General features: G+C 46.2%; 1 protein-coding gene across 3 annotated transcripts in view; it reads left to right on the forward strand.

Moving 5' to 3' along the window:
• COL22A1 (collagen type XXII alpha 1 chain) overlaps positions 1-16,642 on the forward strand; it is a 766,089-nt gene that overhangs the window by 466,242 nt on the left and 283,205 nt on the right. For all 3 annotated transcript variants that reach the window (XM_033933743.1, XM_033933744.1, XM_033933745.1), the window contains exons 16-18: positions 3,796-3,849; positions 11,721-11,774; positions 16,486-16,530. In XM_033933743.1, the coding sequence (XP_033789634.1) occupies positions 3,796-3,849; positions 11,721-11,774; positions 16,486-16,530 (153 nt within the window). The remainder of the gene's footprint in view (positions 1-3,795; positions 3,850-11,720; positions 11,775-16,485; positions 16,531-16,642) is intronic.

The following is a 16,642-nucleotide window of genomic DNA, read 5'->3' on the forward strand; positions in this document are numbered from 1 at the left end:
TGCAATTTTCTGTGTGTATACTCTGCAGACATGCATGTTAGAGAATGACACGGTGACAAAATTCATCACCGTTCCCGTCCCCGCGGATAACCGTGGGAAACCATCTTCATGTCATTCTTTAAGGAGAGAGGGAAGAATGAGAGTATGAATGGCCACAACCACTGACCCGCAAGCTTTGCTTTGAAGAATGTTGGTGTAGAAGGACTGAGGTTGAAACAGACACTACAGAATGACAGTCTCTGGTATCCAGAGCAGATATTGTGATGTCATAATGCCTCATTCCACCAGTGCCTAAGAGCCAATCACATCAGAGATGTCACAATGGCTTCATTATCCTTGGTTCACATAAGAATCAGAGTATGAATGGCCACAGCCACTGACCCTCAAGCTTTGTTTTGAAGAATGCTGGTGTAGAAGGACTGAGGTTGAAACAGACACTACAGAATGACAGTCTCTGGTATCCAGAGCAGATATTGTGATGTCATAATGCCTCATTCCACCAGTGCCTAAGAGCCAATCACATCAGAGATGTCACAATGGCTTCATTATCCTTGGTTCACATAAGAATCAGAGTATGAATGGCCACAGCCACTGACCCTCAAGCTTTGCTTTGAAGAATGCTGGTGTAGAAGGACTGAGGTTGAAACAGACACTATAGAATGACAGTCTCTGGTATCCAGAGCAGATATTGTGATGTCATAATGCCTCATTCCACCAGTGCCTAAGAGCCAATCACATCAGAGATGTCACAATGGCTTCATTATCCTTGGTTCACATAAGAATCAGAGTATGAATGGCTACAGCCACTGACCCTCAAGCTTTGCTTTGAAGAATGCTGGTGTAGAAGGACTGAGGTTGAAACAGACACTACAGAATGACAGTCTCTGGTATCCAGAGCAGATATTGTGATGTCATAATGCCTCATTCCACCAGTGCCTAAGAGCCAATCACATCAGAGATGTCACAATGGCTTCATTATCCTTGGTTCACATAAGAATCAGAGTATGAATGGCTACAGCCACTGACCCTCAAGCTTTGCTTTGAAGAATGCTGGTGTAGAAGGACTGAGGTTGAAACAGACACTACAGAATGACAGTCTCTGGTATCCAGAGCAGATATTGTGATGTCATAATGCCTCATTCCACCAGTGCCTAAGAGCCAATCACATCAGAGATGTCACAATGGCTTCATTATCCTTGGTTCACATAAGAATCAGAGTATGAATGGCCACAGCCACTGACCCTCAAGCTTTGCTTTGAAGAATGCTGGTGTAGAAGGACTGAGGTTGAAACAGACACTACAGAATGACAGTCTCTGGTATCCAGAGCAGATATTGTGATGTCATAATGCCTCATTCCACCAGTGCCTAAGAGCCAATCACATCAGTGATGTCACAATGGCTTCATTATCCTTGGCTCACATAAGCACAACCACTGACCCTCGAGCTTTGCTTTGAAGAATGCTGTGTAGAAGGACCGAGGTTGAAACAGACACTAGAAAATGACATGGGATTATTTCCCGCGGTTATCCGCGAGGACAGGAACGGTGATGAATTTTGTCACCGTGTCATTCTCTAATGCATGTATGCATTTTATCAAGTACTAGTCTTATAGCCCGTTACATTAACGGGTGCTAGAATATATGTGTGTGTGTGTCTGTCTTTATTTATTTTTCTCTCTCCTTAGTCGCTTTCTGTGTTTTTTTTTGGGGGGGAGGTTTCCTTGGCTGTCCACAACCACCCCTTGCCTGCTCCCCATCCATTATCCCTTCCTTTTACCTCCCCTGTGTCCTCCACCACTCCATCACTGCTCACCTTATCCAGCAGCAGCCCCTTTGTTTTACATCCCCCCTGTCCATCATCACCTTACATTAACGGGTGCTAGAATAGATTAGTCTTATCCAGTATGGCTATTCTTCTTATGTCTTACCCCCTCTATTCAGGCTCCCATTTCCCCTTTTACCCTCCCTATTTCCACCTTTTTTCACCAACTTAAAAATCTGTCCCCTTTCTCTGTCCTTCACCTCCATAGAACTCCCTCTTCATTCCCCCTTCACTTATTCTTCCAGCTCCTGTCTTCAGCCCCTTTCTCTCACATGCCCCCTTTTGTAGCCCCCCTTCTCCCATCTCATCCTTTTTTCATCCCCAGCTCCCTTCTCTCACATATTCCTTTATAGCCCCCAAACCCAACCCCCTTCTCATACCTACTCTTCCAGCCCTCAGTTCTCCTCGAACGGTTGGGAGTGATCTATCCCTCCCCCCTTTTCCGGGCATCCGATCTTGCTCCAGGGGAGTTTACTTGGGGTGGGGGGGTCACAGCCGCAGGCATCGGGAGTAGTTTTTGTTGTTGCTTGGGGGGAGGTGGGGGTTCGGGAAATCGGGGGTAGTGCTGATCTGTTACATGTGGGTGTCGTCCGGCTCCCCTGGAGCAGGTTACTGTTCCATCCGAAGGTGAACGCCAGTCCCAAGTCTGAGCGATCCTCCCAAACTTGACCTCCCTTACCCGGGTTGCGTTAGCCAGTGCTAATGTGTGCAAGCGGCTGTAGCACCGGCTTCTCTACCCGGACCCTGAGCACGCGCCGCGCTCCGCCCCTTAGCTACCCGGAAGTACCGGGCTTCACTCGCCTGCTCCCAGTGGGCCAAGAGAGAGGGGGGAGTGGCTGCCGTGGTGATCTGGCCGACTCCCTGGTGACAGGAGCCGCGGCGGCACCTTTAAAGTGAAAAAATAACTGTGGCAAGGGAGCCGGCCAACTGGCAGTTCAAGTTGGAGCTTTGGTCTGGCCTGCTCCCTGCCCGCCTTGCCATATTGTATTTTTTTATTTGAAAGACGCGGCGGTGGCTCCTCTCATGATCCCCACCTGCGTCGGAAGTCTGACCCAGGCGGGGATCGTGAGAGGAGCCACCGCCGCTTCTTTCAACTAAAAAATACAATACGGCAGGGAGCAGGCCAGACTGAAGCTCCAACTTGAACTGCCAGTTGGCCGGCTCCCTTGCCACAGTTATTTTTTCACTTTAAAGGTGCCGCGGCGGCTCCTGTCACCAGGGAGTCGGCCAGATCACCACGGCAGCCACTCCCCCCTCTCTCTTGGCCCACTGGGAGCAGGCGAGTTCAGGTGAAAGGAAGAACTACATACCTGTTTAGCTCGTGGTTTTAAAGTTAGGCGGCCAGGCCAGGTCTTCAAAGCAGCTGCAGCCGCGGGTTTAAAGTTAGGCGGTCAGGTATTCAGAGCGGCAGGGGGAGGCAACCTTTTATTAAATGTCTGCCGGGTAAAGCGCCGTGCCGAGTAGAGGAAGCAAACGCCGTGGCAGGAGAGCAGGGAGTGAGTTTTTCCTATGCGGTTGTTTGGGGGGGGGGGGGGTTGTGAACAGGAAGTCGAGCAGAGGCGGGAGTGAGCTGTTCAGCTTCCCCTATCTGGGCAAACCGCTCTGGCGAAAATGGAGTGAAGTGCCGCGTGGGGCTGTAGTAAGCGCGGGGCATGCTGCAGTCTTGGCGGCCACGGACATACGGATCATGGAAGCACGCTGATAAGACTGCGCATGCGCCGCCTACGGTTTTATTATATAGATGTGCACACCTTGTACCTCCATCCCAGGAAACACTTACGTACAGTCCGAGTTTGAATGGCACAAACATTGGCCATTAAAGCAGGATGCTATTATTTATATTTGTTCAAGCTGAATAATAACTTTTGGCTAAAAATATTTCTAAGTTACAAATTTGAATGAAGGGAGCCCCAAATGAGTAAATGTATGTTGGTACTTCAGTGTCTAATTTTTACTTTCTTTTCTCCCTGCAGGGTGAACGAGGTATTGATGGATTCCCTGGAAAACCTGGCACCCATGGACTAGATGTATGTAATGCTTTGCTTTATAAATCATGTTTAACATTTGGTAATAAAAAAAAAACAAAAAAAAAAACTCAAGATGGTTTACTAACAGAGAGCAGAAGTGGTGTAACTAGGATTGAATGGATCCTAGCCATAAAAATTATATGGGCCCTGTAACAACACGTTACCCAAGATAGTGGAGGCTCGGGGTGGGCTGTCAAAGCTTTAGTCAAGGAGGGGAGAAAAGGGTGTGGTGAAACTGAGGGCGGCTGGAACAGGCTCTTTGTGAGTGAAGTTTGAAGGCAAGGATTGTGTTTATGAGAGCAGGTAGGGATGTGTTTTTGGGAGGCAGAAGTATGGTGTCTAGTAGGGTGGTCCTCAAAATAAATGAAAACATTTGTTTGTCCACAAGGCTAATTTTATTCCTCTATATAAAAATGAAAAACACAAAATTTTTTACTTAAACAAAGTTTAGAGGTCACGCCACCACACTGTTTTTTAAAACTACCTCTAAGCTTAACAGTTTCAGCATTTACGATTTCGATTATTTGCGGTTTTTCGCATGCTGGCTTCCCCCACCTCAATTACGTCAGCTTACATAGAGAAATCGCTGATTCCAAGCGTTTACAGAGAAAATCGCTGATTCCCGGCACTTTCTTCACCGTGTTTTGCCTCTCCTTCAGGAACAGGCCAGGTCTCCCACCATGTTATTTGTGGTTTCACCATATTCACGATGGTTTTTAATAGAGAACAGCAAATAACATATGAAAAAGTAATTTGTGGTTTTTCTGTATTCACGGATCTGTTAATCGCCTATCACAGCGAATACGGAGGGAGAAGTGTATTGTATTTGTTGTGCACACGACAAATAATCCAAGGTAGAGAGAACGAGAGGGCACTCTCTAAAATTAAAAGGGGATAGATTCCGTACAAACGTAAGGAAGTTCTTCTTCACCCAGAGAGTGGTAGAGAACTGGAACGCTCTTCTGGAGTCTGTTACAAGGGAAAACACTCTCCAGGGATTCAAGACAAGATTGGACAAGTTCGTGCTGAACCGGAACGAACGCAGGTAGGGCTGGTCTCGGTTAGGGCACAGGTCTTTGACCTGGGGGCCGCCGCGTGAGCGGACTGCTGGGCGCGATGGACCACTGGTCTGACCCAGCAGCGGCAAATTCTTATGTTCTTAACAGTCTGACATAAGCTTTTTCGATTTGGACGCAAGCTGCTTTGTGAAGTCTGGTATTGCTTGCTGTCATATCAAAGACAAGTTCTTTCAGTTCGGAACGAAGCTTCTGAAGGAGTCTGGGACTGGTTTTCCTAAGTGTTGAACTACGTTTTCTCTTTAATAAAATGCTGAATTATGTTTAGCTGCAGACCTAACTTATCTCATGTTCTAGTCTGCCTGTACTGGGTGTTAGCTTGGACATTCTAACTTCTTATGGCTATCTCAGCATGAACGACATGTAACAGAAAGACTGCAGGGCTTAGATAAGTGACCTGCTAATGACCTGCTAGTGTGAGCTTAGCACTAATGATTGTTAAGAAAAGTAGCACGTGAAAAGTTTTTTCTAGAATTCAGTTGTATAGCCAGAAGAATGTATAAATATCTCTGCAACTTCCTGTTTTCGGGACTTCTGAAGCCAGCTTGGAGCTCAGGAGTTGCATATGTATGCTAATAAAACCTGTTGCTTTCTTCAAGTCTCTAAGTTTTGTGGCTTCCCAAAGTGACCTTTCAGTTCTATTTCTGGATAGCATCAACACAAGCCTTTTCTTGCGACTCTCCTGTGCCTTTTTCTGTCTTTGGAACGCCTAGTAACATTTCCTGGCTATTTCCAGTAGCAAGTCGGTCTGTACTTGTCTTGGATCCATCAATATCAGGTGACATCTTCCCATCCCAGTGCAAATAGAAAGGACCTTCAAAGGAAATGTTGTTGTCTTCTGCTGATGCAACTTCTAAACTTGCATTTGAGATTGTGTGATTGAACTTCTGGAGAGTGTTATATCAGTAATGTCATGACCAAGGGCCTGAGCAACGAAGTTGGCAACAAACACAGCACTCCGGTCGTAAACATTGGCACAATCTAGGCACCAACAACCACAGGAGATGTCAAGATCTTCGTAGGTATTTTTGTCAATGATGCAATACTGGCAACCTCAGTAGACACTGATTTCATAGGCTGATATTGATCTTCGCTTTCAGACTCGCCAGATGATGTTGAAGAAAATTCAGATGTTATATGGGTAACTGCTTTGGTCTGCCTTTCCTCATACCTCGCTTTTGTCATGATTTTCTTTTCCTTGAGCTGCCACTTTCTGCTTTCTTTTGGAGTTGTTTGAAGGCCAGCTCTACTTATCCAGCGAGAAAACATGTTCTGCCTTTGCTTCTGTAGGAATTCTCAATCTTCATTTATGAGTTCAGTCATCACATCTTTTTTGAACTATCAAACAACTGTTTGAGTTCACTATTAAAGATTTCTTCATTCTATCACCTTCTCGTTGACGAGTTCTGCGTTTCATTAGGGACAAATGCTCATTGTGGAGTTTCTTCAACATCCTGATGCAAGAGTCTATGCATTGTGTCGGTATCCTGGCTCCATCCCATACCGCCATCACTGACTCATATGCCAATTTATAGCTTTCCAGTAAAGATTTTCCTTCATCAATAGTGATGAAAATTGACCAGTTGAACAACATCCAGTCCACGTGGCAGTGTAACAGTTGACAACTGACAGACTGACTTCCCAAGGAGCCAGTTCTCAGGTGCAGATCGCAAACTAGACGATGCCATACAAACTAATTATGTACAATCACCTACATACCCAACACACAAGCAAACAGTACATGCTGGGGTGACCTCTAAATAATGTCTAATCAAGCTGAAATTTGACACGAGTAAGACATACCAAGTAGACAAAAAGGAGCCTTGTAGAGAAAAGATTTGATGAGGTTGATATATATATATATTTTTTTTTTTTTTTTTTTTTTGCATGCTACTTTGTATACCCTAGTTCAGGGGTGGGCAACTCCGGTCCTCAAGGGCCGGAATCCAGTCAGGTTTTCAGGACTTCCCCAATGAATATGCATTGAAAGCAGTTCATGCAAATAGATCTCATGAATATTCATTGAGGCAATCCTGAAAACCCAACTGGATTCCAGCCCTCGAGGACCGGAGTTTCCCACCCCTGCCGTATATACTTGAATATAAGTCAATCCAAATATAAGACGAGACCCCCATTTTTCCCCCGAAAAGGAGGAAAAAAAATGGTTGACTCAACTATAAGTCGGGGGCTTAATATTCAAGTGCCTTTCCCTCCCAAGTTCTGCACCCAGCCTCTTTCCCTCCCTGCCCTGCACTCAGTCCCATTCCCTACCAGGCTGTGAACCAAGCCCTCTTCCCTGACAGGCTCTGAATACTGTCCCCCCTCCCTGCCAGGCTCTGAACACTGTCCCACCGTCCTTCCCTATACCCTCTGCCCCCTAAAAAGAGCCAACCTCATCACAATGGCTTGATTGTCCCGTACTCCCCTCTGCCCTCTAACCCAGCCAGCAGACTAACCATTCCCCTTAACGTAAACCACCTAGTGGTAGGCCGGGCCAGGAGGGATCCCTCCTGTCTCCTGCCCCGGCCGACACTAGCAATTACCGCCCTCCCTCCTTCCTTCCCTCCCTCACGTACCTGTGTGTTCCCTGGTGGTCCAGCGTGTATCCTGCGCTGAAATCCTCAAGAAGATTGTCAAGGTAAGCAGCTAGCGGCGCTCCCAGGCCAGCACGCAGCAGCGAGACAAGTCTTATGGTAATAGTTGTGAGATTTTGATCCCTCCCAACAAGTGGAGTGGGGTAATGGCCTATTAGTTATAACAGTGGGCTAAGAACAACAAATAAGTTTTGGAAAACTGTTCATGTCTTCTGTGATTCACTGTCTTCATGCACTCACTGTGGGAAGGGTAACAGCTTACACCCAGTACTCATACCATCTCACAACTTTGAATATTTTATTTATTTATTTATTAAAAATATATATATATATCCCGCACATCTCAAATCTGTGTGGAGTACATAAAAACATACATGGAAAGGCTTTTAAAACAGAGAATGGTGAAGTTTCTGGAATTCGGTGGATTACAGGACCAGAGGCAACATGGATTCGCTAGAGATAGGTTTTATCAAACAAATCTGATCTATTTCTTTGACTGAGTGACCAGAAAATTAGATAGAAGGAGTGGGCTAGATGTGGCGTATTTAGATTTTAGCAAAACCTTTGACAGTGTTCTACACTAATAAATGTCCCAAAGTGACAGGCTGGGTCAAGAACTGGTTGAGTGGAAGGCAACAGAGAGTAGTGATCAATGGGGTTCGCTCTGAGGAAAGGGATGTTACCAGTGGTGTGGCTCAAGGTTCTGTTCTTGGGCCTCTTCTTTTTAACATTTTTATAAATGACTAGCTGATAACCCGGCGTTGCCCGGATATTTATTTATCCCAAAATGTCCAACCCCCTACATGTCCCACCCCCCTATGTCCCACATGTCCCACTCCCCACGTTACCCCCCCCCCCACATGTCCCATATGCCCCACCCCCATGTCCCAACCCCCTACCCTCCACATGTCCCAAAGGAATGTCCCTCTCTATGGGGCTGAACTTAGACTTAAACGGCATCGGGAGTGTCGGTATTCATCTCTGCGAGCCCGAAAACTATGGGTTGGACATTAATATCTGTAGCTTTTGATAATTTTAACATATCACCCCCTTCCCACCCCCACAGTATTTTACCCCGTCCCACCTGCACAATATTTTTCCCCAGATAGTAAGTCATATGTGTACCAAGTTTGGTTGAAATCTCTCCATGCGTTTCAGAGTTATGCTGAGTATTCATGTGTGAGCCCGAAAACACTATGGGGTAGATACTAAAATCTGTCATTTTCAATCATTTTTACATATCCCCCCTTCCCACCCCCACAGTGTTTGTCCTCAGATAGTAAGTAATGTGTATGTCAAGTTTGGTTGAAATCTGTCCATGCATTGAAGAGTTATGCTGGAACATACATACATACATACATACACACACACACATATATTCAAATTATAATGTGAAATATTTGACAAAATGAATACAATACAACTAACGCAAAACTTGATTATAAACAACAATTTTAGTTTCACCTCCAGGAGCAAGAACATATAAATTCTTGGGTGAACCCACCCTTGAGCAAGCAACATAGAGTTGTGGGCCGCGAGACCCCCAGAACATATCACCCCAGGTAGTGAGGGATCTGCAAACCAAGTTTCGTTCAAATCGGTCAAGCCGTTTGTGAATTACTGTGAGAATGGCAGCTTTTTACATTTTTTCCATTGACATGAATGGGTGAAATCTGATTTTCAGTTTGTAGCTCCGCCCACGTGTGCAGGTGGGCCGCGAGACCCCCAGAACATATCACCCCAGGTAGTGAGGGATCTGCATACCAAGTTTCGTCCAAATTGGTCACAGTGAGAATGGCAGCTTTTTACATTTTTTCCATTGACATGAATGGGTGAAATCTGATTTTCTGTTTGTAGCTCCGCCCACGTGTGCAGGTGGGCCGTGAGACCCCCAGAACATATCACCCCAGGTAGTGAGGGATCTGCATACCAAGTTTCGTTCAAATCGGTCAAGCCGTTTTTGAATTACTGTGAGAATGGCATCTTTTTACATTTTTTCCATTGACATGAATGGGTGAAATCCGATTTTCTGCTTGTAGCTCGGCCAACGTGTGCAGGTGGGCCGCAAGACCCCCAGAACATATCACCCCAGGTAGTGAGGGATCTGCATACCAAGTTTCGTTCAAATCGGTCAAGCCGTTTTTGCGTGATCGCGGCACATACACACATACAATTTTATATATATAGTTATTGCTGAAGGGCTGACTAGTAAGATTTGCCTCTTTGCAGATGATACCAAAATTTGCAATAGAGTAGAAAGACCTAGTGAAGTTTGAAGAATGGTCAGAAATTTGGCAGCTAAAATTTAATGCTAAGAAATGCAAGGTCATGCATCTGGGCTGCAAAAACCCATGGAATCCATCTGAATCTGCATTTAAAATCCATTACAGATGTTAGAGAATGACACGGTGAAAAAATTGGTCCCCGTCACCGCCCCGTCCCCGTCTCACCATCCTCTGCACCGCCCCGTCACCGCCATTCCCTTCACCGCCCCGTCACCGCCACTGCCACCCCATTCACCGCCCCGTCACCGCCACTGCAACCCCATTCACCGCCCCGTCACCGTCACCGCTGCATACATAAAAGCCTCAAACGGGTACGATTTTATATACTTTTCTTTATTTACGTATAAAGGAAACATTCTTTAAAACTTTAAAACTTTAAAACTTAGTTAAATATTAGTTAATAACTATACAAAAACAAAACACGTAGAGAAAAAATTAATTAATATAAATTCTCAAAACTGACACATTTTGATCACTAAATTTAAAATAGTTATTTTTCGTACAATTTTTCAATCACTAATCTTCCACCACCCCTGGGGCTAGCAATGCAAAAACAAACACGACATGTACTTTAAATGCTTACAATGTTAGCCTACATGGTAAGTAGACGCGGCCGCTGTACCTAATCGCGGCAAAGATCTCCCTGCCGTGATTAGCATAGTGACCGCGGCTACGGCTGCAAGTCTCCCCTCCCCCCAGCGATCACGGCAGGAGGGCACCCAACCCCTCCTGTAGACCCCCCCCAACGGCCCTCCCGACAATCGCAGCAGAAGGGTACCCAACCCCTCCTGCCGGTCCTCCCAATGGCCTCCCCTAAGATCGCCGGCAGGAGGGTACCCAACCCCTCCTGCTGGACCCCCCCCCAACGAACCCTCCCACCCCGGAACCCCCTTAGTCTTACTTTCCAAGTTGGACCGGACGGCTCCTCACACGTATGGCCAGCAGGCTTGCCTCCGTCCAAATGAGGCGGGCCCGCCCCTACCCTGCCCAACCCACAGGATCCTAGGGCCTGATTGGTCTAGGCACCTAAAGCCACTCCCGCTATAGGAGGGGCCTTAGGTGCTTGGGCCAATCAGGCCCTAGGATCCTGTGGGTTAGGCAGGGGAGGGGAGGGGCGGGCCCGCCTCATTTGGACGGAGGCAGGCCTGCTGGCCAGACGAGCGAGGAGCTGTCCGGTCCAACTTGGAAAGTAAGACTAAGGGTGGTGTTTCGGGATGGCGGGGTTTGTTGGGGGACGGTCCGGCAGGAGGGGTTGGGAACCCTCCTATTGGCGATATAGGGGGCCGTTGGGGGGGTCGGCAGGAGGGGTTGGGCACCCTCCTACCAGTGATCATAGGGGGGCTGTTGGGGAGCTGGCAGGAGGGGTTGGATATCCTCCTGCTGCGATCGTCGGGGGGGCTGTTAGGGTAGGCAGGAGGGGATGGGTACCCTCCTGCCGCGATCGTTGGGGAGGGCTGGTTCTGTCGGCATGAAGGGCTGAGCACCTTCCTGCCGGCGATCGTCGGGGGGGGGGCGGGTTCTATTGGCAGGAAGGGTTGATCTGACAAAAGAGGAGCACGGTGAAACACAGGTAAATAGCGGTTCCTAGAAGGGGGCACATTGGCCTGCGGGGACAAATCTTTTCACCGTTTTTGCGGGCGGTGAAAACTTTTGTCCCCGTGTCTGCGGTGATTTGGCTTTGGAGTCTCCATAACCCGCAGCCAAACCGCAGCCACGCCGCAGCTGCCTGCGGGGATCGCTCCCCGTGTCATTCTCTAACAGATGTCTTTGAAAACTGCTATGAACTGATTCCCCAGTCATTAATAGCGGTATAGAAACTTCCAATAAAGTACAACTCTAAATGCATAGAGGGAGGTAACTTGTAGTGAGTGGTCAGAGTTGCATCTTACTAACTATAATTGCTCATGTATTAACAGGGCCTGGAAGGTAGCACTGGAGCACCAGGGGCTGTTGGATCCAAGGGTGACCAGGTAAGCTTAGAAAGTTATCCACATAGAGATTATGGCCCAAATTCTGTAACCAGCGCCTAAAGTTGGGCACCTATTTCGGAGGCGCTCAACTAGATAGGCGCCTATCTAAATTGAACAACAAGCTCGATTAAGCTTTTTAATCAGCACCGATTGGAACCTAGGCGCCTTTCAAGAAAGCGTGATTCTGTAACAAGGTGCCTCTAAAAATTTTCTACAGAAAAAGTATATATACAGAAAAATTTTCTACAGACATCATCAGTAATGCGGCAGAGGGACTCACTGGCAGGAGAAAGCCATGAAGTAGCCTGTTTAACGTGCTGCGGCTGCCAACGCTGGAGGGAGGTTTGTTGTTAAGGTCATCTCGTTGGGAGGGTCGCATGGGAGGGAGAGATAGGAGGGTCAGCAGGTCCCGGAGCAAGGATGCTGCCGCTTAGTGAGTGAGGGGAGCAGTCAAAGCACGCATGCGTACTCTTGCCGGCCACGGACCGACGGATCACAGAATATGCTGGTAAGAGTGCGCATGCGCGCTTAGGGTTTTATTATAAGAGATTTACCCTTATGTTTCTATATTTCCATTTATTATTTACTAGAATGTATATATACTTTTTCTGTAGAAATCAAGGGTTTTTGTCTTCTGTGGGGAAAGTTTGTGATTTTATTATTAAAAAGAGTTTTTCAAGTTTCAAGTTTAATTAATTTTAATATACCGACCATCGACTTGCACCTGGCCGGTTTACAATGCTAAAAATGAAAGCGTTAAAATGAATTATTATAGGGGAAGGGGAAATGTGAACATTAAGTGGACAAATTACAGATACGAACATGAGCTTGAGGATGAAGGGGGAGGGGAAAGTTAAAAATTACATCATTAAAAACAAATTTAAAAAAGGGAAGGGTGTAGGATATAACATTGGAAAGGGGATCGCTTCTTAAAAGCAGTTCATATTTATTTTGCTAAGTGTTGGAAGGAAATATTTAGATGCTATGGTATGCGTCTTGTAATAAGAACGTTTTTAGTTTAATCTTGAATTTGTCGAGTGAATTTTCGAGGCGGCGTTGAGGTGGCATGGCATTCCATAAAGTTGGAGCTGCTACAGAAAAGCTAGTTTTTCTAGTGTAGTAGAATTCTTTGATGGAAGGTATAGTCAGTAAATTCTGATCAGCCGATCTAAGGGTCCGGGGAGGGCAAAAAGGGATGTAAATTTTGGACTTTCTTGCGTAGGATTTTCTCCTTCCATTTTTTGGGGTTTGGACTGTTTTAAAATAATGATGCAGAAACTGCCACTTCCATGGGAGACAGGTTCCTTAAATGGAACTTTCTCCTGTGAGAGAGATTTTCCTCACATAAGATCAGTTGGTAGCAGTTAGTAGTTGAAAATCATGATTGCTTAATGGTGTGTGGTGCTAGGGCTAATGGAGAGAACATAAGAACATAAGCATTGCCCCTGGCGGGTCAGACCAGTGGTCCATCGTGCCCGGCAGTCCGCTCCCGCGGCGGCCCCCCAGGTCCATGACCTGTAAGTGCTCCTAAGCTACAACTTCCATACCCTGTTCGCCTAATGTCCAGTGAAGTAACCCTCTATCTGTAACCCTCTACCCTACTATCCCCTTTGCTTCCAGGAAGTCATCCAGTCCCTTTTTGAACCCCATTATTTTACTCTGTCTTATCACATCTCCTGGAAGCAAGTTCCAGGTGTCCACCACCCGTTGAGTGAAGAAGAACTTCCTTGCATTCGTTTTGAATCTGTCTCCTCTCAGTTTTTCTGAATGACCTCTTGTTTTTGTTGTCCCCGCTAGTCTAAAGAATCTGTCCCTCTCCACCTTCTCTATGTCTTTCATGATTTTATAAGTCTCTATCATGTCCCCTCTAAGTCTCCGCTTTTCCAGGGTAAAGAGTCCCAGCTTGTCCAACCGTTCGGCATATGAAAGGTTCTCCATGCCCTTTATCATCCTTGTTGCTCTCCTCTGGACCCTCTCGAGTATTGCCATGTCCTTCTTAAAGTATAGCGACCAGTATTGGACGCAGTATTCCAGATGTGGCCGCACCATTGCTCGATACAGTGGCAGGATGACTTCCTTTGTTCTGGGAGTGATACCTTTTTTGATAATGCCCAACATTCTGTTCGCTTTCTTTGAGGCCGCTGCACATTGCGCTGCCGGCTTCATTGATTTGCCCACCAATACCCCCAGGCCTTTTTCTAGGTTGCCTTCCCCCAGTACCCTCCCTCCCATCATATAGCTGTACATTGGGTTCCCCTTCCCTATGTGCAAGACCTTACATTTCTCCACATTGAAGCTCATCTGCCATTTTTTAGCCCACTCACCCAGTTTGTCCAGGTCGCTCTGCAGTTCTTTGCATTCCTCAACAGTTTTGACCCTGCTGGAGAGTTTTGTGTCATCCGTAATTTCGCACTTCATCCCTGTTTCCAAATCATTAATGAATATATTGAACAGCAGCGGTCCCAGCACTGACCCCTGCGGAACACCACTCGTGGCACCTATCCAGTCAGAGCAGTGCCCCTTTACTCCTACCCTCTGCTTCCTGTCCTCCAGCCAATTTTTGATCCATCTGTGTACGTCCCCTTCCACCCCCATGGCTCCACAGTTTCCTCAGCAGGCGTTCATGGGGTACCTTGTCGAAGGCTTTCTGGAAATCCAGATATACGATGTCTATGGGGTCACCTTGGTCCAATTGCTTACTTATCCCCTCAAAGAAATGCAGTAGATTCGTCTGGAATGATCGTCCTTTACAGAAACCATGCTGGCTTGTTCTCATCAGATTTTTTTTTTCTATATGCTCATTGATACCTTCCCTGATCAGTGATTCGGCCATCTTCCCCGGAACTGAGGTTAAGCTCACAGGTCTATAGCTCCCCGGGTCGCCTCTCGATCCTTTTTTGAAGATCAGTGTAACATTATCTATCCCCCAGTCCTCCGGGATTACTCCTGTTTTCAAGGATAGGTTGCAAATATGCCGCAGTAACTCCGCTGTCTCGTCTCTGAGCTCTTTCAGTATTCTCGGGTGGATCCCGTCTGGGCCCGGAGATTTGTCAGTTTTTAATCTATCTTTCTGCCTGAGAACATCTTCGAGACACGACACACACAACACCAATGATTGGCGCTGTGCGCGTCACACGCAACGCGCAGGCGGGATGGCACCCGGCCACGCAAGCCCAGACAGAGGTGCTCCAACCTGCAAAAGGCACCCGACGTGAAAGGCTGGGTGGAAGACGGAAGAGGAATCCCCCGAAGCGGCGCTTCCTGGACTGTAAGTGCTTGTTGATCGGGGCGGTGCTCGGTTTGCGAGTCAAAAGTTTGCTGAGTGTTTTGCTCGTCTTGCAAAACACTCGCAACCCGAGGTTCCACTGTACTAATTTTATTTTATTTACCTTTTCAGTTCTAGACGGTATACAGTAGCAGAAAAGTACAAAGTGGATAACGAACCTTTTCGGTTCTAGACAGTGTACAGAAGTTGATAGTTACAGAGAGGGGACAGTTGTCAATACAGGGTAGGGGGTAGGGGGAAGAGGGAAGAGAGGGGGGAAGGAGGTAGGGGGAAGAGGGAAGAGAGGGGAGAAAGTTTCAAGTTTATTAAAAGTTTGTTGTACACGCAATATCAAATACTTCAATGCATATGACAGTTTAAAATTAGGAGACAAAAATAAAACAATTTATACAAATAAACATACAATGTATGTACACAAGTAATTAGCGATACCAAAGGGAGGAGGGGCGAACTGCAATCTTTGAAGAAAGTAAGAGTACATTTAGGGAAAAACCAACATCAGGAGGGTGATGAAGAATATTTTATAAATATGGCTAAGCCTAAAAATAGGGTAGGGGAGGTTGTGACCTACATAAGGTCTGGTTAAAATTAGGTATTTGAGCCTGGGATTAATGATAGATGAATTATCCTATCTATGACTCAAAAGCGTCTTTGTACAGGTAGCATTTTAATGTGCTTTTTAATTTTTCTAATGAGGTTTCTCCACGTAGATAGATTGGCAAGTTGTTCCAAAGCTGGGGTGCTATGACTGAAAAAATTGTAGATCTTCTGGTACCTATTATTTTTAGAGAAGGGATAGTCAGCAAATGCTGTTCCGTTGATCCAAGTGTCCTGGCTGGAGAATATGGTATCAAAAAACGATCCAGAAATATTGGTGCATTGGTTTGTTGGATTTTGAAGGTGATCAGTGCAATTTTACAGATTATTCTGTGCGAAATTGGTAACCAGTGTGCTTTTTGTAGAAGAGGTGTGACATGATCATATTTTTCGGAGTTAGTAATAATTTTTATTGCTGTATTTTGTATAATTTGTAGCCTTCTTATTTCTTTCTGGGTTATGCCATGATACAGTGTGTTACAGTAATCTAGCCTAGAAATAACCAAAGAATGAAGGGGGAGGGAAACGGGAAGAGAGGGGCAGAGGACTTTTAGAAAGGGTCAGGGGCTTGGGGGGATCAGACGAACTTGTCGAACAAGTGGGTTTTCAGTGCTCCTCTGAGAGCTTGGTAAGTGGGGGAGTTCAAGAGGAGGTTGCGAAGGGTGTTGTTCCAGCCTGCTTGGAAGGAGAGTGTTCTGTCAAGGAATGTTTTGTAGTGGCATCTCTTGGGAGTTGGGAGACATCACATGATACAGATTTCCTTTTAGATTTTACGATCAAACTGATTTTATGTGTAGATCCGATTGTTCTTTTTCTGTCTTCCTATAGGGTGAAAAAGGAGAAACTGGGCTTCCTGGAAAACCCGGCTCTGTGGTAATGTATCACAAGCAGCACTCTCTGATTAGACGAGTAACTATCATGTATTGTAAACTGCGGTTGCCTTTTAAATAAAAGGTTTCCTCCTGCAGTAAAGACAGATCTGTAA

The sequence above is a fragment of the Geotrypetes seraphini genome, chromosome 2 (assembly GCF_902459505.1).
Source record: "Geotrypetes seraphini chromosome 2, aGeoSer1.1, whole genome shotgun sequence".
Taxonomy (NCBI): domain Eukaryota; kingdom Metazoa; phylum Chordata; class Amphibia; order Gymnophiona; family Dermophiidae; genus Geotrypetes; species Geotrypetes seraphini.